This window comes from Notechis scutatus, chromosome 1 (genome assembly GCF_049901735.1).
Source record: "Notechis scutatus isolate UNSWTSFEM ecotype Mainland chromosome 1, rNotScu1.2, whole genome shotgun sequence".
Classification (NCBI taxonomy): domain Eukaryota; kingdom Metazoa; phylum Chordata; class Lepidosauria; order Squamata; family Elapidae; genus Notechis; species Notechis scutatus.
In genome coordinates, this window is record NC_142009.1 from 28,135,218 (window position 1) to 28,152,768 (window position 17,551).

General features: G+C 38.6%; 1 protein-coding gene across 1 annotated transcript in view; it reads right to left on the bottom strand.

Moving 5' to 3' along the window:
* CIB4 (calcium and integrin binding family member 4) overlaps positions 1–17,551 on the bottom strand; it is a 34,963-nt gene that overhangs the window by 1,003 nt on the left and 16,409 nt on the right. Inside the window, exon 3 of the mRNA XM_026671451.2 lies at positions 918–1,059. Within this exon, the coding sequence (XP_026527236.1) occupies positions 918–1,059 (142 nt within the window). The remainder of the gene's footprint in view (positions 1–917; positions 1,060–17,551) is intronic.

Sequence of the window (17,551 nt, forward strand, 5' to 3'; positions counted from 1 at the left end):
CTTGTGCATAACATGTACTCATCACAACATATGGAAAGAGTGTGCGATGGGGAGGCAGTGTCATTACAGGAATCACATATGTGCTGAGCCACAATTTAATCATGATTTGATGTGCAAGCCATTCACTAGAATTAATCCACCAAAAGAGTGGTAGGGCTATTTATTTATTTATTCATCAAATTTCCAGGCCACCCAATTCCAAAACACTTCTTGGTGGCTTCACAAGGTTAAAAGACTGCAACGTTATATATTGAACAAACAGCATTATTTAACAGGTATACATTACAACAGTATATGAGGGAATAACATGCAACACCATCACCCCCAACTAAAAGAAGCTACCCAAAACATCCTGAGCAACGCTTGGAGGGGGAAAAAACATATTTTGTGATGTGTTTCTCTGAGGGGAATGTATTCTAAAAAGTAGATTCAGTGACGAAGGTAATTATTCAACACTGGGAATACCGAGTTACTCTGGATTTAAATCTTGGATTATAGATATATGCTTTCTGTTTATAAATTGACAATGGAATGGAATATCACTGCAATGGGAAAACTGATTAACATAATTTCATGTCATTTCAAGTTTTAATGAGTAAATTGAAAATTCAGCTGAATTTATTTTTTTGTATGCAGTGTGATTATTTAAAATCCCCCCCTTCTTTTACCCTCCTTTTTTCATTTTTTAAAGTAAAAATCAAACTATCCATATTATGGCTTGAACCAAACAATTGTTTCTTCTCGGGCCATGTCTGCAGACTTTCTATCCCCTCTTTGAAAAATAAAATGGTTCCAATCTCACCTAGGTTTCCAATTCCTGATGTCGTCCTCAAAATGTGCCTCCAGACCTAAGGATGTTTGCTTTCTTCTTACACTGAAACTGTTATTGAGGATATTAGAATGAGGGAATGACATACCATAAATCCGAAAAGCGTATTCAATCTTAAGAGTGGGACATGCTAGGTAACTGAAGACAGATGCCATCCCGAGGATGTCCTCAAATGTAAAGTAGCCATCCGTGGAGAAGACCTTGCAGATCCTGTCCCTGAATGGATTCATCTGGGTGAAAATAGAAGAACTTGACAACAATTATTCTTAGTGGAGCACTTCTAGCCTACATATGGGCAACTATATAAATTTAATAATAGCAGTTTTACACAATGTGGCTTGATCGAATCTTTCTTTGATACTATATTCGATGTAAAACCATAAACAGGCTGCACTGAAATACTTTTATGCTGTGAATATCCTCATACACAAGAAGAATATTTCTTTGATTAAATTGTAATAAAGATGCTTTGGCCCCTCATTTCCTGTCTTCCTGTTTCAAGCCTTCTGCAGTTTTTCTTGTTCACCATTAGGTGGCAGTAGATCATTAGTTCAAAGAAAACACTTGTCCATATTCTATCAGCACCTGCCTCTTTGCTCTAAGTAGCAGAATAGAGGAAATATCTACAGTCCCACTATATCCTAATAAAGCTATCGAAGATGCAACCACATACAATGCTGGCTTATATTTACATGTAAAATGTTAAACCTATGTTACTAAAACCGCATTCACGTAACATGTTATGCTCTGCCAGTGATATTAGAACTAAACCCTGGCTCATACAACTATAACTCAATTCCATTTTAGCCTAATCTAGTACATTGTATGATCCCCATCCAATATATAATATCCTCTACCATCCTCTCCTTAGATGACAGCCTTACAAATCATCCAAGGTGTCCAGCAAAAACATAATGGTGAGATAATTTCAACTATCCCAGTCTGTCAGCTGAGAATTTTGCAGCTAGTGAGAGATTCAATGGGTTCTTGACATGCCTTGTAGACAACTTCATTGTCTAAAAGGTGGAGGAAGGTTAAAGAGGATTTGCTATACTAGACTTACTAACAGAGAAAGAATGGCTGAGCAAGTGAAAATTGTAAAAACCTTGGGAGAGAATATTCATATGATCCTAAAATCCACAATGTTGTAGACAAGAAAAACGGAATGTAGACTTTACATATATTCTAAATATCCAAGAGAATATATTTTAATAAAGTATAAGAAAAAATGTAGGAGTGATTTCATGGTGAGAAAACCTAAAGGGAAAAAAAAGTTCAGAAGGATTGCAAAATTCTGAAAAATTAGATAATTAAGCCCCCAAGACAGACAATATTAAACGGAAATAAAAATGGGAGACAGCTGATGAGACTGGTATGGCTGCATAGAAAATTCTGTGACAAACCAAGGAACAAAAAATTAAATTTAAAAAATGAAAAGTGGGCCACATAACAAAAAATAGAAGATCTCAGAACCATTAATTGTAATCTAAGTGAACACTCTTATGTACATGGGAAGTGTCAAAAAGATTGGTGATGTGCTAACATTATTCCAATTTTTTTAAAAAAAAGGTAAAGAAGGTTTTTTTTTTTTAACAAAGTGCAGTTCAATGTCAAGAAATGTAGATTGTGCACTTAGTTGCAGTAGTTGTAAGAAGGATCTGGATATGTTTGTAGATTCTCAGTCATCCAGATCATGGTGCTTTTTTTCCTTTTTTTTCTTTTTTCTTTAAATAAACTTTATTGAATTTTATTACATTAAAAACATAAAAAAATATATAACAGCTGTTTGTGGTGCTTATCGTGTAACAATCATTTGTGCAATATTTACAAATATTAATTTGTGCATAATTATATTCTTATTTTATCTATATTCTATATTTAATAATTACTTATCCTTAGTCTGTCTCCAATCTATCCAGTTATACCATTGTTCCCATACCTTATAAAATATTGAAGATTCCTTATCTTTTAAACTCAGCGTTAATTTATCCATTTCAACACAATTCATAACTTTTTGTATAACCAGTTCCTCTACAGATGTATAAGACTAAGTATGGTGTATTTTTTTCAAGTGGCAACTGGGCTTTCTGGTTTTCCTTTGAAGACATTTTGCTTCTTCAGCTCTGACTGAATGGTGGGGAATGGAAGGATTTGTACTCCTTGCAGACAGCTGGTCATTTGCATTATTTTAGCAAGTTGTTAAGGCCACCTGGATGTTTATCTGGGTCATCAGAGTCACCTAAATGATGCAAATTGGTGTGGAGCCTCCTTGGAACTGTTGAAAGGACTGTGTTGTAGATTGGAGATAGATGATGTTGTACCCCTCCCCTGCGGATCTGGATATCTATGTATAGAATAGGACCTATGTATAGGATCTGGATATCTCTGTAAACCACTAATTAAGCATGTGTTAGTTACGTTCTGCAGTTACCAAAACAGAGGTAATGCAGTCCTGATCTACATCAACAGAGGTATAATTATTCTGCTCAGCAGTGTACTGATAAGACTGCCTTTAGAATACTTTATCCAGGTTTATTGCCCCAATATAAGAAGGATGCCAAGGAATTGGAAATATTACAAAGAAGAGCAACAAAGATGCTGATTAGCTTGGACACTAAATCTATGAAAATGACTAAAAGAATTTAGTATATTTCACCTAAATAAGAAAATCTAAGGGAAAACAAAACAGTACTCTTCTAATACTTGAAGGAGAACATTTGCCAAAGAGAAGAGAGTATGGATTTATTTTCCATAGTTCATGCGGTAGTTCATGAGGATAGGAAAAGAGCAATGGGTTTAAAATTTACAAAGATATCCAAACTGAAAACAAAAACATAATTTCCTTATCAAACTTGATGCTTTTGTCAAGCTTGATGCTATTCATGAGAGCTACTAAGTAATGAAACAACCCATCACCTAGAATTGTGGATGCTTCATCAGTGGAGATTTTCAAACAAAGATTGGACAGCCATTTTTCTGGGATGCCTGAGGATTTTTGCCCAGAAAAAGTTAGGACTGGAAGATATCTGGGGACTCTTTCAATTCTATGCCAGAGGTAGTGGTTGAATGCAGTATGCAGTATGTTTGTTTTTTATCTTAGTTCAGTGTAGGGGTCTTCAAACTTGACAGCTTTGAGACTTGTGGACTTTAACTCCCAGAATTCCTCCCTCAGTCATGTTAGCTCAGGAATTCTGGGAGTTGAAGTCCACAAGTCTTAAACTTGCCAAGTTGGAAGACCCTTGGTTCAGCGTGTGGCCCTAGCCAGTTATAGTCAATTCAACAAATCATGAATTAACCATGGGATGGTGCAATAACTCACTTGTCTGAAAACAAAATGTTCAAATATGTGACTGATTATTGACTACTGTGAATTTAAAATGAAAGATTTTATAAAAAGCCATGAAGCAGGGAGACTATTTTATGGGTGCATAAAACTTCCAGGTTCAGAGGTTCTATAGAGATTCCTCTGTTAGGGAGCAATAGTAGAAGGGAGAAGAAGTATCTAGCTCGTTATTTTGGAAATTTGAAATGATCTAGCAGAGATCTTGTTATGTCTATCCATTTGTGCATATGTCCACAAATACCCGCGCCTTTATTTCTACAGTGCTGAGTTTTGTGGCTTAGTTTCTCTACTAGATTTACAAAGAACCCTTTCAATCCTTACCATTGTTTTACTCCCATGTCTAATTATACTGCTTGGCAAAACAAGTTCTTGGGTTCCTTCTGACTTTAAGATTAAGATTCGGAGACAACCCTGGTTGAAGGGTTTGCAATTGAAGGTGGATATTTCTAGCCTTCTCTCTAAAATAGATTCTGTCTCACTCTTGGCCAGGAACACTAATGAAAAACAAATCAGAAAAGAGAGAGAGAGAGAAAAGAAATCTTCATTCTCTATTGTTCCTTGTGAAAGGAAAATAAGTGCTTTCTGAAATAGTCTTGAAAATGTGTACCGTGTATATTGCTTTCTCTGAAAACTATTATTGTGCCCCAAATAAGGGAGATTTTTTCCCCTAAAGATTTATAGAAACAAAGAGACTTAAGCTTCAATGGGAATCTGAGGTCATTCAGATCCTGTTAAAATCAGCCTGCAACCGATGCTGTGGATCTCAGAGGCTCCTTCCTACAAATGTCTTTTTGCCCACATCAAGACAAAACTGGGCTTCAAGCACACTGTTAGATGTTACGTTGCATTTCAAAACACAGATTTGCCCCATCAGACTGCCATGGGTGGTAAAGCTTTCATGGTTGTGTAACATCCATTTCTGAATTATCTTTGAAGGAAAACTTTGTTGTCTTTCAAGGAATATTTTGCAGAAACTTGAAGAAAGGACTGTGTGCTTATAATTTTGTGTTTATGGCTTAGCTATATGAGTATGGTTTATGGTCAGGGGTGGGTTTCTACCAGTTCTGTCCACCTCTGTAGAACCGGTAGCTCTGAAGAGCAGCAGACATAGAACCGGTTCTATATCTGCTGATGATTTTGCCCGCCCGCCCACCTGGGCTCTTACCTGATCTTTATTTCCTGATTTTTCAACTTCAGCTGCCGAACGAGGCACAGCTGCGGTTAAAAAAGCAGGAAAAGAGGGCTGTTTCAAAGGCTGCTTCTCTGCACGCAGCCTGCTGATGACGATTTACAGGCGTGCAGCTCCCAGCGTGCAGGGAACCTTGTAAATCCCAAACCGGTAGTTAACCCTGTCGTATCCCATCCCTGTTCATGGTGCTCATATTCTGACAACATTTGAAACAGTATGATCCTCATTCATGGCATGATTTGAAACTTGTTAGTATGCTGCAATTTTCCTTTTGTGAGAGGAAAATAGAATGGGATGAATATATGACAACTCGGGAACAAGATTTCAAAAGTACTAAAAAAATTATGTCAGCTTACTGAAGAATAGAGATGGTTTAAACTTTGTTGTCTGAGTTGTTTGGAACAGCCCAGATTCAATAGGGAGAGAGAGAGAGAGACAGACGTACAGACAGACAGACAGACTAGATTGAGTTTACTATGGGGCCTTAGTCTATCTATCAACTAAATGTACCAACACTGCAGAATTTGTTGCAAATATAAAAATGAGGGTTATTTCAAACTTAAAGCAAATGGGAATATAAATACTGCACAAAGAATGAAATTATATCTTTCTATCTACCTACTCATCATCCAACCATTCACCCATCCATCCATCCATCTGCCCATCCATCTCTCTAGCCAGCTTGCTCACATCTCTGTCTATTTCTTTGTGTATCTGTATATTTGTGCATGCAGGTATACATGCATACATAACCATTATTACAATCTATTATCAACTATTTAATTGGATAGATAAGATTTCAATATTCTGTAATTTAGAAACTATGGCCTACACATTGTTCAAAATAAAAAAAGTCATGACATAAGCCTAAGATTGAAAATCAGGCTTATCAGATGTTACATCTTTTCTATCCTGCTCTACGGAGTAGAGAGTTGGTCTCTGACAGAAAGCCACTTGAACAGAATAGAAGCATTTGAAATGTGGATTTACAGATGGCTATTACCTATAAGTTGGATTGACAAAATCAGAAATGAGGAGGTGATAAACCACCTAGGAAAGCCAAGGGAAATCATCAAAACCAGGAAAAAGCGAAAATTAGAATATTTTGGACATGTGATGCGACACCCAGAAAAATACAGCATACTTCACTTAATCCTCTAAGGAAAGATTCAGGCAGAATAAGAACATCATGGCTTCAAAATATAAGGGACTGGTTTGGACAAAACTCAACAGCACTTTTCCGCGTGGTTGTTGATAAAAATACGATTGCCAACATCCGATGACAGATATGGCACAAGAAGAGGAAGACGAAGAAGGCATGCCCATAAACAGGTGCAATGCATTAGCTTCCCTGAAGATGGCGGAGGTCCATTACCAAAGAGTTTTTCTCTCCCTCCTCCCTTCCTGCCTGTACATCAAATCTTTAGAAAACAGAATTCAAAGTAGTTAAAGAATCTAGATATGGCCCAGATCAAGGGCCCAGTCTCCCCCTCACGATTTTCCATTTACTGAACACTTCCCCCCCCCTCCTGCAGCTGTTATTTAAAATGAAGGGAGGGAAGAAGAAAGCAAACCCAGAGTACATTATGTCTCTGTCTGCATAAATGGAAAAAAGTTTCTCTTTTGAGTAGTTTGTAAGCTGATACTGGATGCTGGCCAACATCCAGAAAACATCGAGTTAGAGCCACATAGACGGCATGGTAGTCTGTTGTTTTCTTTCCCAATATCCCCTTCCCTAAAAACACTCTTCAGAGACTGGGGTAATAGACCACAGGAAAAGAAAAGGTCCGTTTCATGTTAAAACCTAAATTAAATGACACTTGCTGGGCCATGGCCAGGAACCTTCATATATCACCATCCAAACAACAGGGATCAGCAATTCAGTATCTAGCCAAGCCAATTGGCACCTGGCCCTGTCTACAAGCAATAAAACTTTTATTTTAGTAGCTATTCCTCCCATTTAAGTGCACATACAAATATTGTCCAAGATTTTATTTTTTTTGTCTCAACTGTAGTGAGGGGTGGAAAACAAATTGCTTGTGAAGTTTGCCTTGTGTTATTTTATTTAAGTTAGGAAAGCAGCACCCTTGGCCTCTGTTTCATGCTAAGGAGATGAACTCGGAGCCTAGATTTGTTGGAAAGTACTGCTGAAAGCTCAGTTGAGACCGAGGCATATGAGGTTTTAAGGCCCTGATTCTTCAAAGGGATCCAATGGATTAGAAGATGGTCGGTTTTAATATACAATTGATATATGTCACCAGAGAAATTGTCCAGAATGTAAATTGCAAGTTTATAATACAAATGTGAATAACAAAGCTAGAAAATTTTGGATCCAATCTTTACAAGCATGTCTATCATCTCTTGAGAAAAAAAAAATACAGCACAGATAAGCAAATACCTAACAGCTCAAAATCATATCTCATTTCAACAACGACTACTACAACCACAACCACAAATAGCCACCAAACCACAACCTCAACCACAAACAACCACCAACCTGGCAAATAATACCAATCCAACAAATCCAGCATTGCATATTGGACATTAATATAATCGAGAGAGTCCAGAGATATTTCACGAGACGAGTCCTCCATTCCTCTACTCGCAATAGAATACCTTATGCCACTGGACTTGACATTTTAGGCTTAGACAACTTAGAATTATGCCACCTTTGGTCTGACCTAAGTGTAGTACATAAAATTATCTATTGCAGAGGTGGTATTCAGCAGGTTCTAACCAGTTCTGGAGAACTGGTAGTGGAAATTATGAGTAGTTTGGAGAACCGGCAAATACCACTCTGACTGAGATTTTACAGTATCCTTCCTCTGCCATGCCCACCAAGCCATGCCCACAGAACCGGTAGTAAAAAAATTTGAATTCCACCACTGATCTATTGCAATGTCCTACCCGTCAATGACTACTTCAACTTCAACCACAACAATATATGGGCACACAATAGATACAAACTCAAGGTAAACCGCACCAAACTTGATTGCAGGAAATACGACTTCAGCAACAGAGTGGTCAATGTCTGGAATACTCTACCTGACTCTGTGGTTTCTTCCCCAAACCCCAAAAACTTCAACCTTAGACTATCTACTATTGACCTCACCCCTTTCATAAGAGGTCTGTAGGGGGCGTGCATAAGTGCACCAAAGTGCCTACCGTCCCTGTCTTAATGTTTCCTTTTTATTCGTATCCATTTCATGTATTAATAATCATGTTTATACTTATATCTGTTATCTAATACATGCTTGAAAAAATAAATAAATAAAAATAAATAAAAATTCAAATACAGGCATTGATTCAGGAGGTGAATTCAAGGTTAGATTCAGCAGTCCATCTGCATTTAAAAGACAAGGGCTACTCTTTTGAAGAGAGCAAGGCCCACATTTTGGACAGAGGGAGCTGCTGGTTTGAAAGAGGGGTCAAAGAGGCTATCTGTGTCAAAACTGAGCAGCCCTCTCTCTCCACAGAGGGGGAGGAATATGACATCATATCCAGTCTACAACACAGTCCATTCAGCAATTCCAAGAAAGCTCCACACCCATTTGCAGCATTCAGATGATCCTGAGGACACAGATAAATATCCAGGTGGCCTCAACGACTTGCTAAAAGAATGCAAATGATCAACTGTTTGCCAGGAGTATAAATCCTTCCATTCTCCACCGTCTAGTCAGAGCTGAAGAAGCTTCTTGGATGAGAAGTGAAACATCTTCAAAGAAAAACCAGAAAGTCCAGTTTCCTCATCATGCTGTAAAAAGATGTTGAGACTCTAGAAAGAATGCAGAGAAGAGCAGCCAAGATGATCAGGGGACTGGAGGCTAAAACATACAAAGAACGCTTGCTGGAATTGGGTATGTCCAGTCTAATGAAAAGAAGAACTAGGGGAGACATGGTAGCAGTGTTCTGATATCTCAGGGGCTGCCACAAAGAAGAGGGAGTCAAGCTATTCTGCAAAGCACCTGAGGGCAGTCCAAGAAGCAATGGGTGGAATCTAATTAAGGATTGAAGCAACCTAGAACTAAGGAGAAATTTCCTGACAGAACAATTAATCAGTGGAACAACTTGCCTCCCGAAGTTGTGAATTCTCCAACACTGGAAGTTTTTAAGAAGAGATTGGACAATCATTTGTCTGAAGTGGTACAGAGCAGGGGTCTGTAACCTTAAATATTCAAAGAACCCTTTGGACCCCTTTCCCACAGAAAAAAAAAAAAAAACACAGGCAGCCAAAAAACCTGGGTGGGCATGGCCAACTCAATGTCACTCATTCCCACCCAGTCACATGACCCCTCGCCATGCCTACCCAGCCACAAAACCCTTCTCTCTGTCTCTTTCTCCCCCCTTTCTCTATCTCTCTTTCTGTATCTTTCTGCCCCCTCCCTCTCTCTTCCCCTCTATCTCCCCCTCTCTCTGTATCTCTGTCCCTCCCCGCCCTCTATATCTCTCTCTGCATATATCTCTGCATATCTCTCTGCATATCTCTCTCTGCATCTCTCTCTCCTCTCTCCTCCGTCCTCTCTCCCCCTCTCTCTCCCCCTCTCTCTCTGAGCTGCAGCTGGGCCAAGCCAGCAAGTTCTCTCCTTGGGGCTCTTCACTACTCATTTTATTTCTCCTTTTTCGAAATCTGGGCTGGCTAAGGAATGTGCACCAGCCATGGCAGAGGCTTCCCTTTGGCCGACCCTCCTCCTCCTCCCCCTCTTTCTCCTTTCGTGACCTCCTGGCCAGCTGTGGCAGGGCTGGGAGGGTGTGCACATGCGGGGAGAGCCTTCTTAAGTGAGCGGCTGGCTGCCCCGCGCATGCCTTTGCTGTGCTGAGAGAGAGAGAGAGAGAGACAGGGAGAGAGAGAGAGAGAGAGAGAGAGAGAGAGAGAGGGAGAGGGAGAGGGAGAGACCAGCTGACGAGCGAGCATCTTTGGTGAGGATGCTCCGGTGTTCTCCAAGCCTGAGACCCAGGGTGGGTGTATGAGGTTCAGTGGGGCCAGCCCTCTTTCCCCACTGTCCTGAGCTTCTTAAAGCTGCAGCTTGGTGTTGCAGGCCCATCCCCCTTTCTGATGTCCCCTTCTCTCAAATCCCATTCCCACCCTGCCAGCCCTCTTGTTAATGAGGTCAGCGTTGGTCATGGCCAAGCCAGGCCAGGCCAGTGTCTCAGAGCGGAGAGCAAGTTGCACATCTCTCCAAGCGACCAAGACACACCCAGCACCAACAGGGGGAAGAAGCTCCAGCAAGAATGAGACACCGGAGAATCAATTCCGGCCACTTCTCCATCCCACGCTGTCATCCTTCATCCTTATCTTCTCAGGCCAGGTAAGAGAGAGGAAGGTGAGGGGCGGAACCAGCCAGTGATGGAACAGGGAGCCACAGAAGAGGGCCCAAAGAGCCGCATGTGGCTCTGGAGCCACAGGTTGCCAATACTTGGTATAGGGTTGCTTGCCTGAGCAGGGGACTGGACTAGAAGACTCCAAGGTCCCTTCCAAGTCTGTTATTCTATTCTAGATGACTTGGTGGCATAGGATCACAGTATCCTGGGCTTACTTTATTCTATTCCACAATTAATTTTTCATCAGATCTGATTTAATGTCATCCCTTTAGACAATATTCAGCATAAAATAGCAGCAAGAGTTTTGGAGCAGCATTTTTTAATTCTTTGACTCTGAACTTGCTTTGGTAAGTGAGTTTTGATTGACATAAAGTTCTCAACAATCTTTGCAGTGAAACACAAGTACAGAATCTTTTGACCAATCTGATCATTTAAATTTTACTAGAAAATTACAGGAATTTCTTCATTTTAATTCAAAGTCAATAGGTCTTAGCAATTTGTCAGTTTCAGAGCAAGAGAGCCTAGGTGGGAGACAGCAAGCAGAATCTTCTACTGTTTGTAAAGCAATAGGAAAAAGGGGAAGGGGCTGGGAAGGAAGAACATTGTTTCCTATTCAAACCTTTCTGTTCTTAGGGCAATTTTAAGAATTATATTTTTGAAAGGGTAAATAGCAATAGCACTTAGACATATATACTGCATCACAGTGCTTTTACAGCCTTCTTTAAGCGGTTCACAGAGTCAGCATATTGCCTCCAAGAATCTGGCTCCTCATTTTACCCACCTCAGAAAGATGTAAGGCTGAGTCAACCTTGAGCCTGGTGAGAGGAGGCAGCTGGCAATCAGCAGAAGTAGCCTGCAGTACTGCATTCTAACCACTACTTCATTGCAGCTCAATATTTCCTATCCCTAATTCAATTGTCCCCAAGTTAAGCTCTGAGTTTCGATTATGATATTCAGAGGTTGCGACCGCCGATCTCAGCAAAAATGGACATACTCTCCTCAAGGGTATGAAAGTTCACCAGATCATTGTGTAAATACAGGATTCAAAGAGTCCATGGAAAGAAGATGGGATGCAAGAGTCCAAGCCAAAGGATTGCCTGAGTTATCAACCTTTCACAAAACTGGCAGAACACTGCTTGTTTGCTTTTTGTTTTTTCCCTCAGTTTGCACTGTCCTGGATAATTTGCTTTGCTAGGATTGGGTGAAATTAAACTCTGTAATCCATTTTATATCTCTTGCATAGTAAGTTGATCAGTGTGCTTTGAATGGATGGAAACTATCTAGCCTAGAAAGCAGGACTCATATCCTCAGTAACAGAACCTTCAGTACTTTGGATAGTTCCTTGAGGAAGCAGATGTTGCTTTAACACCCACCATAATCCAAATAATTGCACTGAAATATAAGCTTATTGTATTAACCTGTTTTCACTCAATACATTTAATGAAAAACAAAACGAGATGAGCTTAGTTTGCACATGTTAAACTAACAAAAATAAGACAACAAAATTAGAAGATTACATAATTGAAACCACTAGATCATTCATTGCTTGGTTAAGCATATAGTATTACATTTCTAATTAGAGACACTGACTCCTGACCTATGATAAAAATTGCTACTAATTTAAGTGGGCAGAGGCCTGGGTTAGAGTTTTGCTTTATTTATTAGTGGGTAGCCTGTTTCTTTAGCCCTCCCCACTATCCTTAGTGGGTAGCCTGTTTCCTCAGTGAAGGTGTTTGGGAAGCTTATTGTTTCTCATTGCTTGACTGAGCCAGCCACATGAACCACAATTGAGTGTTATTCACTTGTCAAGATGGTTTATATGATAATAAGTCTTTATTGATTAGCCCTTGGGCCATATCAAAGTACAAAGTTCCAGCAAAAAATTGTTACTAAAATTTAATAAAAGCAATTCAAAATGAAATTTGATAAAATACTATTTAAAATGGAACTTGATAAAATACAATTAAAAATGGAATCTAGACAAAATACGATTTAAGATGAAACAGTAATAAAATACAATCCAAAATAAAATTGTAATAATATACAATAATTTAAGATATAGATAAAATATAATAACATTATATTTCGGAGTTGCCCTTGCAATCTACCCCTATCATTCCCACATATGCAGATCTCAACCGAATCATTTTGTTTAAATACTGTGCTACTTTAAATGTTATTTTCAAGTTCTGGCCGGACATAAGGTAAGTTGTTTTGATATGGGTATCCCAATGGGTCATTCATCTGATATATAGACCAAGATACCTGTCTCTCATCCTCTTCTACAGGCAACAGTCAAATAGGATGTGAGCCAGGTCCTCTACCTCTGCCACTCCGCAAATGCAGAGACGCTCATTGTACGGTATTGCACGAAATCTCCCGTATCTAACCATTGTGTCAAGCTGTTCAAATCTCGCTCTCGTGAATATCTCCCTAAGATGTTTTGGGAGTTGTGACTTCAAGTAGCTATCTACCTGAAAAGTACATTTGTATTTACTCAATCATTTCAAGTTACCTACCTTACTAAGGATAGCTATATCAGTTTGTGCATCTATATCCTTAATTTTTTGGACAACTCTTTTTTTTTTTATTGTTCTCCTGTTACACAAGAGATAGGAAGACCACAGCTTCTTACAAAATTTGTTAGTTAAATGATCCAGGAGATTTGTGATTGTAGTTTTATTTGCTGTAGTGGGCATAATTTGGGTAGTCTATCAGTCTCCATTTCATTAACTTTTCACCAGTAGTTATAAGCTCTAATTTTAGATAATGCCTGAATTGTGTAAATTCCCAATTCAGCTCTAACTGCTGCAGCAGATGTTCTTGGGTCTACACCCAAAATACATCTCAAATGCTGGGACTGTGTTTGTTCTAAGACTGTGGTTGAGTAAAGACCCCAAATTTCTGCTCCATACAAGAGCATTGTGGTAACCTTAGCCTTATAAACCTTGATTAATGGGACTAGGGACCTTGGATAACTATGTTTTTTTAGTTTGAGCAATAAATTCAAACGGGCTTTTGCTCTAAATGTACTCTGTAGATGATAGCAGGCCCAAGATCCAGTCTTGGAAAAAATTACGCCCAAATATACAAAGGAATTAACCTGTTCAATTGGTTCACCATCCAATTGCCACCTATGTCTCTGATGGTTTCTTCCAAACACCATTATTTTTTATTTAGATTTACTAATGATTAGAGAGTTATCCTGGCAATAAGAGCTAAATCTTCTTAATAGCCTAGGTAATCCTACTTGTGTGTATGATAATAAAATCATAAAGCAAGCTGTTACAGTAAGTATTTAAGATCATCGGCATGTGTAGCATGGTATCCTTCATTAACCCTGGCAAGTCATTGATGTATAAATTAAATAATAATGGGGCCAGGATACACCCTTGCCTTATCCCTTTATTTGTGCAAATCCTGTTAGTCAGGGCCCCGTTAACCCCATACCACACCCTCAAACAGGTACTTGTGTAAAGGGCTTTAATCAAAGCCAGAAGTCTGGGTTCTATTTTAAGAGATGTCAGTTTACTCCATAGTACGTCTCTATTTACCATATCAAATGCTGCTGTAAGGTCTATGAAAGCAACAAACGGGGGTCTTCTCTTATAGGCATATTTGGCAATTAGATGATTCAAGACAAAGAAGTTATCAATAGTAGATCTGCCTTGTCTAAAACCTGCTTGTTCTTCTGTGAGGATGTTGTTTTCCTCTACCCAGATTTCAATTCTGTTTAAAAGTACCTAGCATATATTTTTGCTACAATGTCAATCAGGCTGATGGGCCTATAATTACTAGGATCCTTTTTATTCCCTTTTTTATATATGGGGATATGGTTTATATAGAGTGCACCCTCAAGTGAACCTTGCACAGGTGTGGGGAATTCATGAGTTAGCTTCCTACTGATCTACATCTCATTACTGTAATTCCCCTTCACCTAAGAGTCATTTCTTAAAGATCTGAAAACTGGATCACATGTCAATTTGACATATGGCCTCTGGTAACTATTCTGAAGTCATCACAAGGCAAAACAAAACAATTCGATCCCAATTTTATTTCAGAACCCTGGAGAGCTCTTTGAAATACTATTTTTGGCTATTTCCTTTAATTCTGGGCTAATATTTTAAGATAATATTTTAAAGCCAAAAGCCACTCATCTATTTGTGTGTGACATGGCTCATGAACGTCAAAAGGCAATTTTGAAGATAGCCCTGTTCTGCAAGACAGGATAATTAGAGAAGAAGCTGCAGGAAAGCAAGGAAAATGCTTTGTAATGTATTCTTCAAGAAAATTGTGGTGTCTGTATTTTAATAAAGTTATTAATTTGTTTCTTTATTTTGCAAGTTTTACCAATGGAGCAAACAATGACTGCTTAGAAATTGCAGAATACATTTGGTACAGGCTGGGTAAATTTAAAAATTTAAGTTGCCAACTCTCTCTCTCCCCTCCTCACCTCTCTCTCTCTCCACACACACACACACACCTCTTCTTTTGTGTGTGTGTGTATTTGTTTAGCCATTTTTGATGTTCCTATTTCTCAAATATAAAGATCCGTGTTCTTTACTGTAATAAGGCACTAAAACCAAAATGAAGGAGGTGGTACAGGATTAATACTAACTTAAATGCCCCAACTATATAAAGGATGTACAAGAGCTGCTAAATTGCATTCTTTCATGTATTTTTATATATATTTCAACTAATTTACACAGCCAAACATTTAAGTCTTTTCACGGGTACTTACATGTATGGTATTCAGCTTTGTTCGGGTATTTTCCCACGTCATTGTAGTTGTGCTCTTAAAGTTGTAGCAACGTTTTGGCAGAATCTCATCTGACAAAGTCTGACTCACAGACGAACACAATACAGAAGCCTGATGATGGCAGATGAGATTCTGCCGAAACGTTGCTACAACTTTAAGAGCACAACTACAATGACGTGGGAAAATACCGAACAAAGATGAATAATACATATATATAAAAATATATATTTTATATACTTTTTATTTTCTTCTAATATTTTCTCTAGTGGATTCATATGAATTTTGGGTCTATATGAATTTGAGATATTCACAAATATCAAAACCCCAAATTGCTGCTGATCAAAATATTAGTTTGGGAGTAACATTTTTTTCATGAGATAAATACTACTTTAATTTTCCCCAGTTGAATGACTCCTCTTTTGTCACTAAAAGGAGATTCCTTTAGACCTCCTATTTCCAAGTCCTGAATTTGTTGATTGTTTAGAAAAATCAGGTGTGCAACGGTTTGGTCTTTGTTAAGAAACAGTTCTGTCTGTGAGAAAATTATGTTGCACTGGGATACTGAAGATGATTAATTTCCTTCTACAAAAGCTGCCTTGTAAAGAACTCTGAGCATGATCTCAGGGGGGATATTCAATATTACTCCATTTGGTAATGTACAACCTTGTCAAGAAACCTGAGTTGCATTATCAGAAATGTTAATGTGTTTGATCAGACATACAGATCTCCTGGGGGGTTATTTAGCAACTGTTAAATTTTATCCCTCTCATTATCGCCTTCATCACCTTAACATTTATGACAATTTTCAGTAGTATGTAAAGAAAATTAATTTGTTAGCGAAACTAACTAATTAATGTCCTAATTTGGTGGCACAGCTCCTGTTTGATTTGCTTAAAGTTTCATCCAATGTTGCAACCTATTCTAGGACCCAGTCCTGATTGATCCTTTGGATGGATGGATGGATGGATTGATAGACAGATGGATAGATAGATGAATATCTGGATAGAGTTTTGGACAACATTACCCTTATGTAGTCTCATTTTGTGAACTGCTCCTGGGTTATGCATTGTATCTCTGAGGAATTGTACAGATAGTCCTCACATGCCAACCACTTTGTTCAGAAACTTTTGAAATTATGATACTGAAAAAATGACTCTTTGACCAATGTCCACATTTATAAATTTTGCAATGTCCTCCGTCATATGGTAGCCAGTTTTAGTCAGTATATGCTGTCCTGTGCCTGATCTGTTGTTATGCTTTTATTTTCTTTTTCATCCACTTGCAGAATGGAGAGATTGGAGAGGAAGGGATTATAAGAGAGTAATCAGGCACACAACAGGGAATACACCTTGCAAGGAATGTGGTCATACTGACAGCCTTGAATATGAATAAACAAGCAGTCTGGTGTTTTTGCAACATGTTCCTGATTACTCTTGTAATCCCTTCCTCTCAAATGAATGTTAATATAAACATTATATTATATTCCCTTCTGGCTAATTATCTAAGTACTTGGGTAAGGATTTGAAATGTGGAGGAAGGAGAAAAGGAAAACACAGTCATGGTCATGTGATTTGCCCTTTAGTGACCAATGTCTATGGAGATTCTCAGTCACCCAGGTCATGGTTGTCCCAAAGGTGCTTTTTCAAAAGGCAGCTAGACTTTCTTTGTTTTACTTGAATATGTTTCTCTTCACATCCAACAAGCTTCTTCAGTTCTGACTAAATGGTGGGGAATAGAAGGATTTATATTCCTTGCAGTCATCTAGTTGCTAGCACTCTTTCTGAGTGTTGTTGAGGCCATTTCAAGGTTTATCAGTGCCCTCAGGGTCACATGAATAATGCAAATGAATATAGACCGTTCTTGGAACTGCTAAAAGGACTATGTCATAAACAGGACATGGGTGGTGTGATATCCCTCCCACTCTGATGAGAAAGGGCTGTTCAGTTTTAATGTAGATGGCATCTTTGTTCCCTCTTGCAAACTTGTTGTGAGATGGGTGGCTATATAAATGTGATTAATAAATAAACAAACTAGCAGTGTTTATATCATCAGTGTGATGACCCAGAGTGTAACACAAATGTAACAAAATCCAAAACATAAATAAATGTCCTT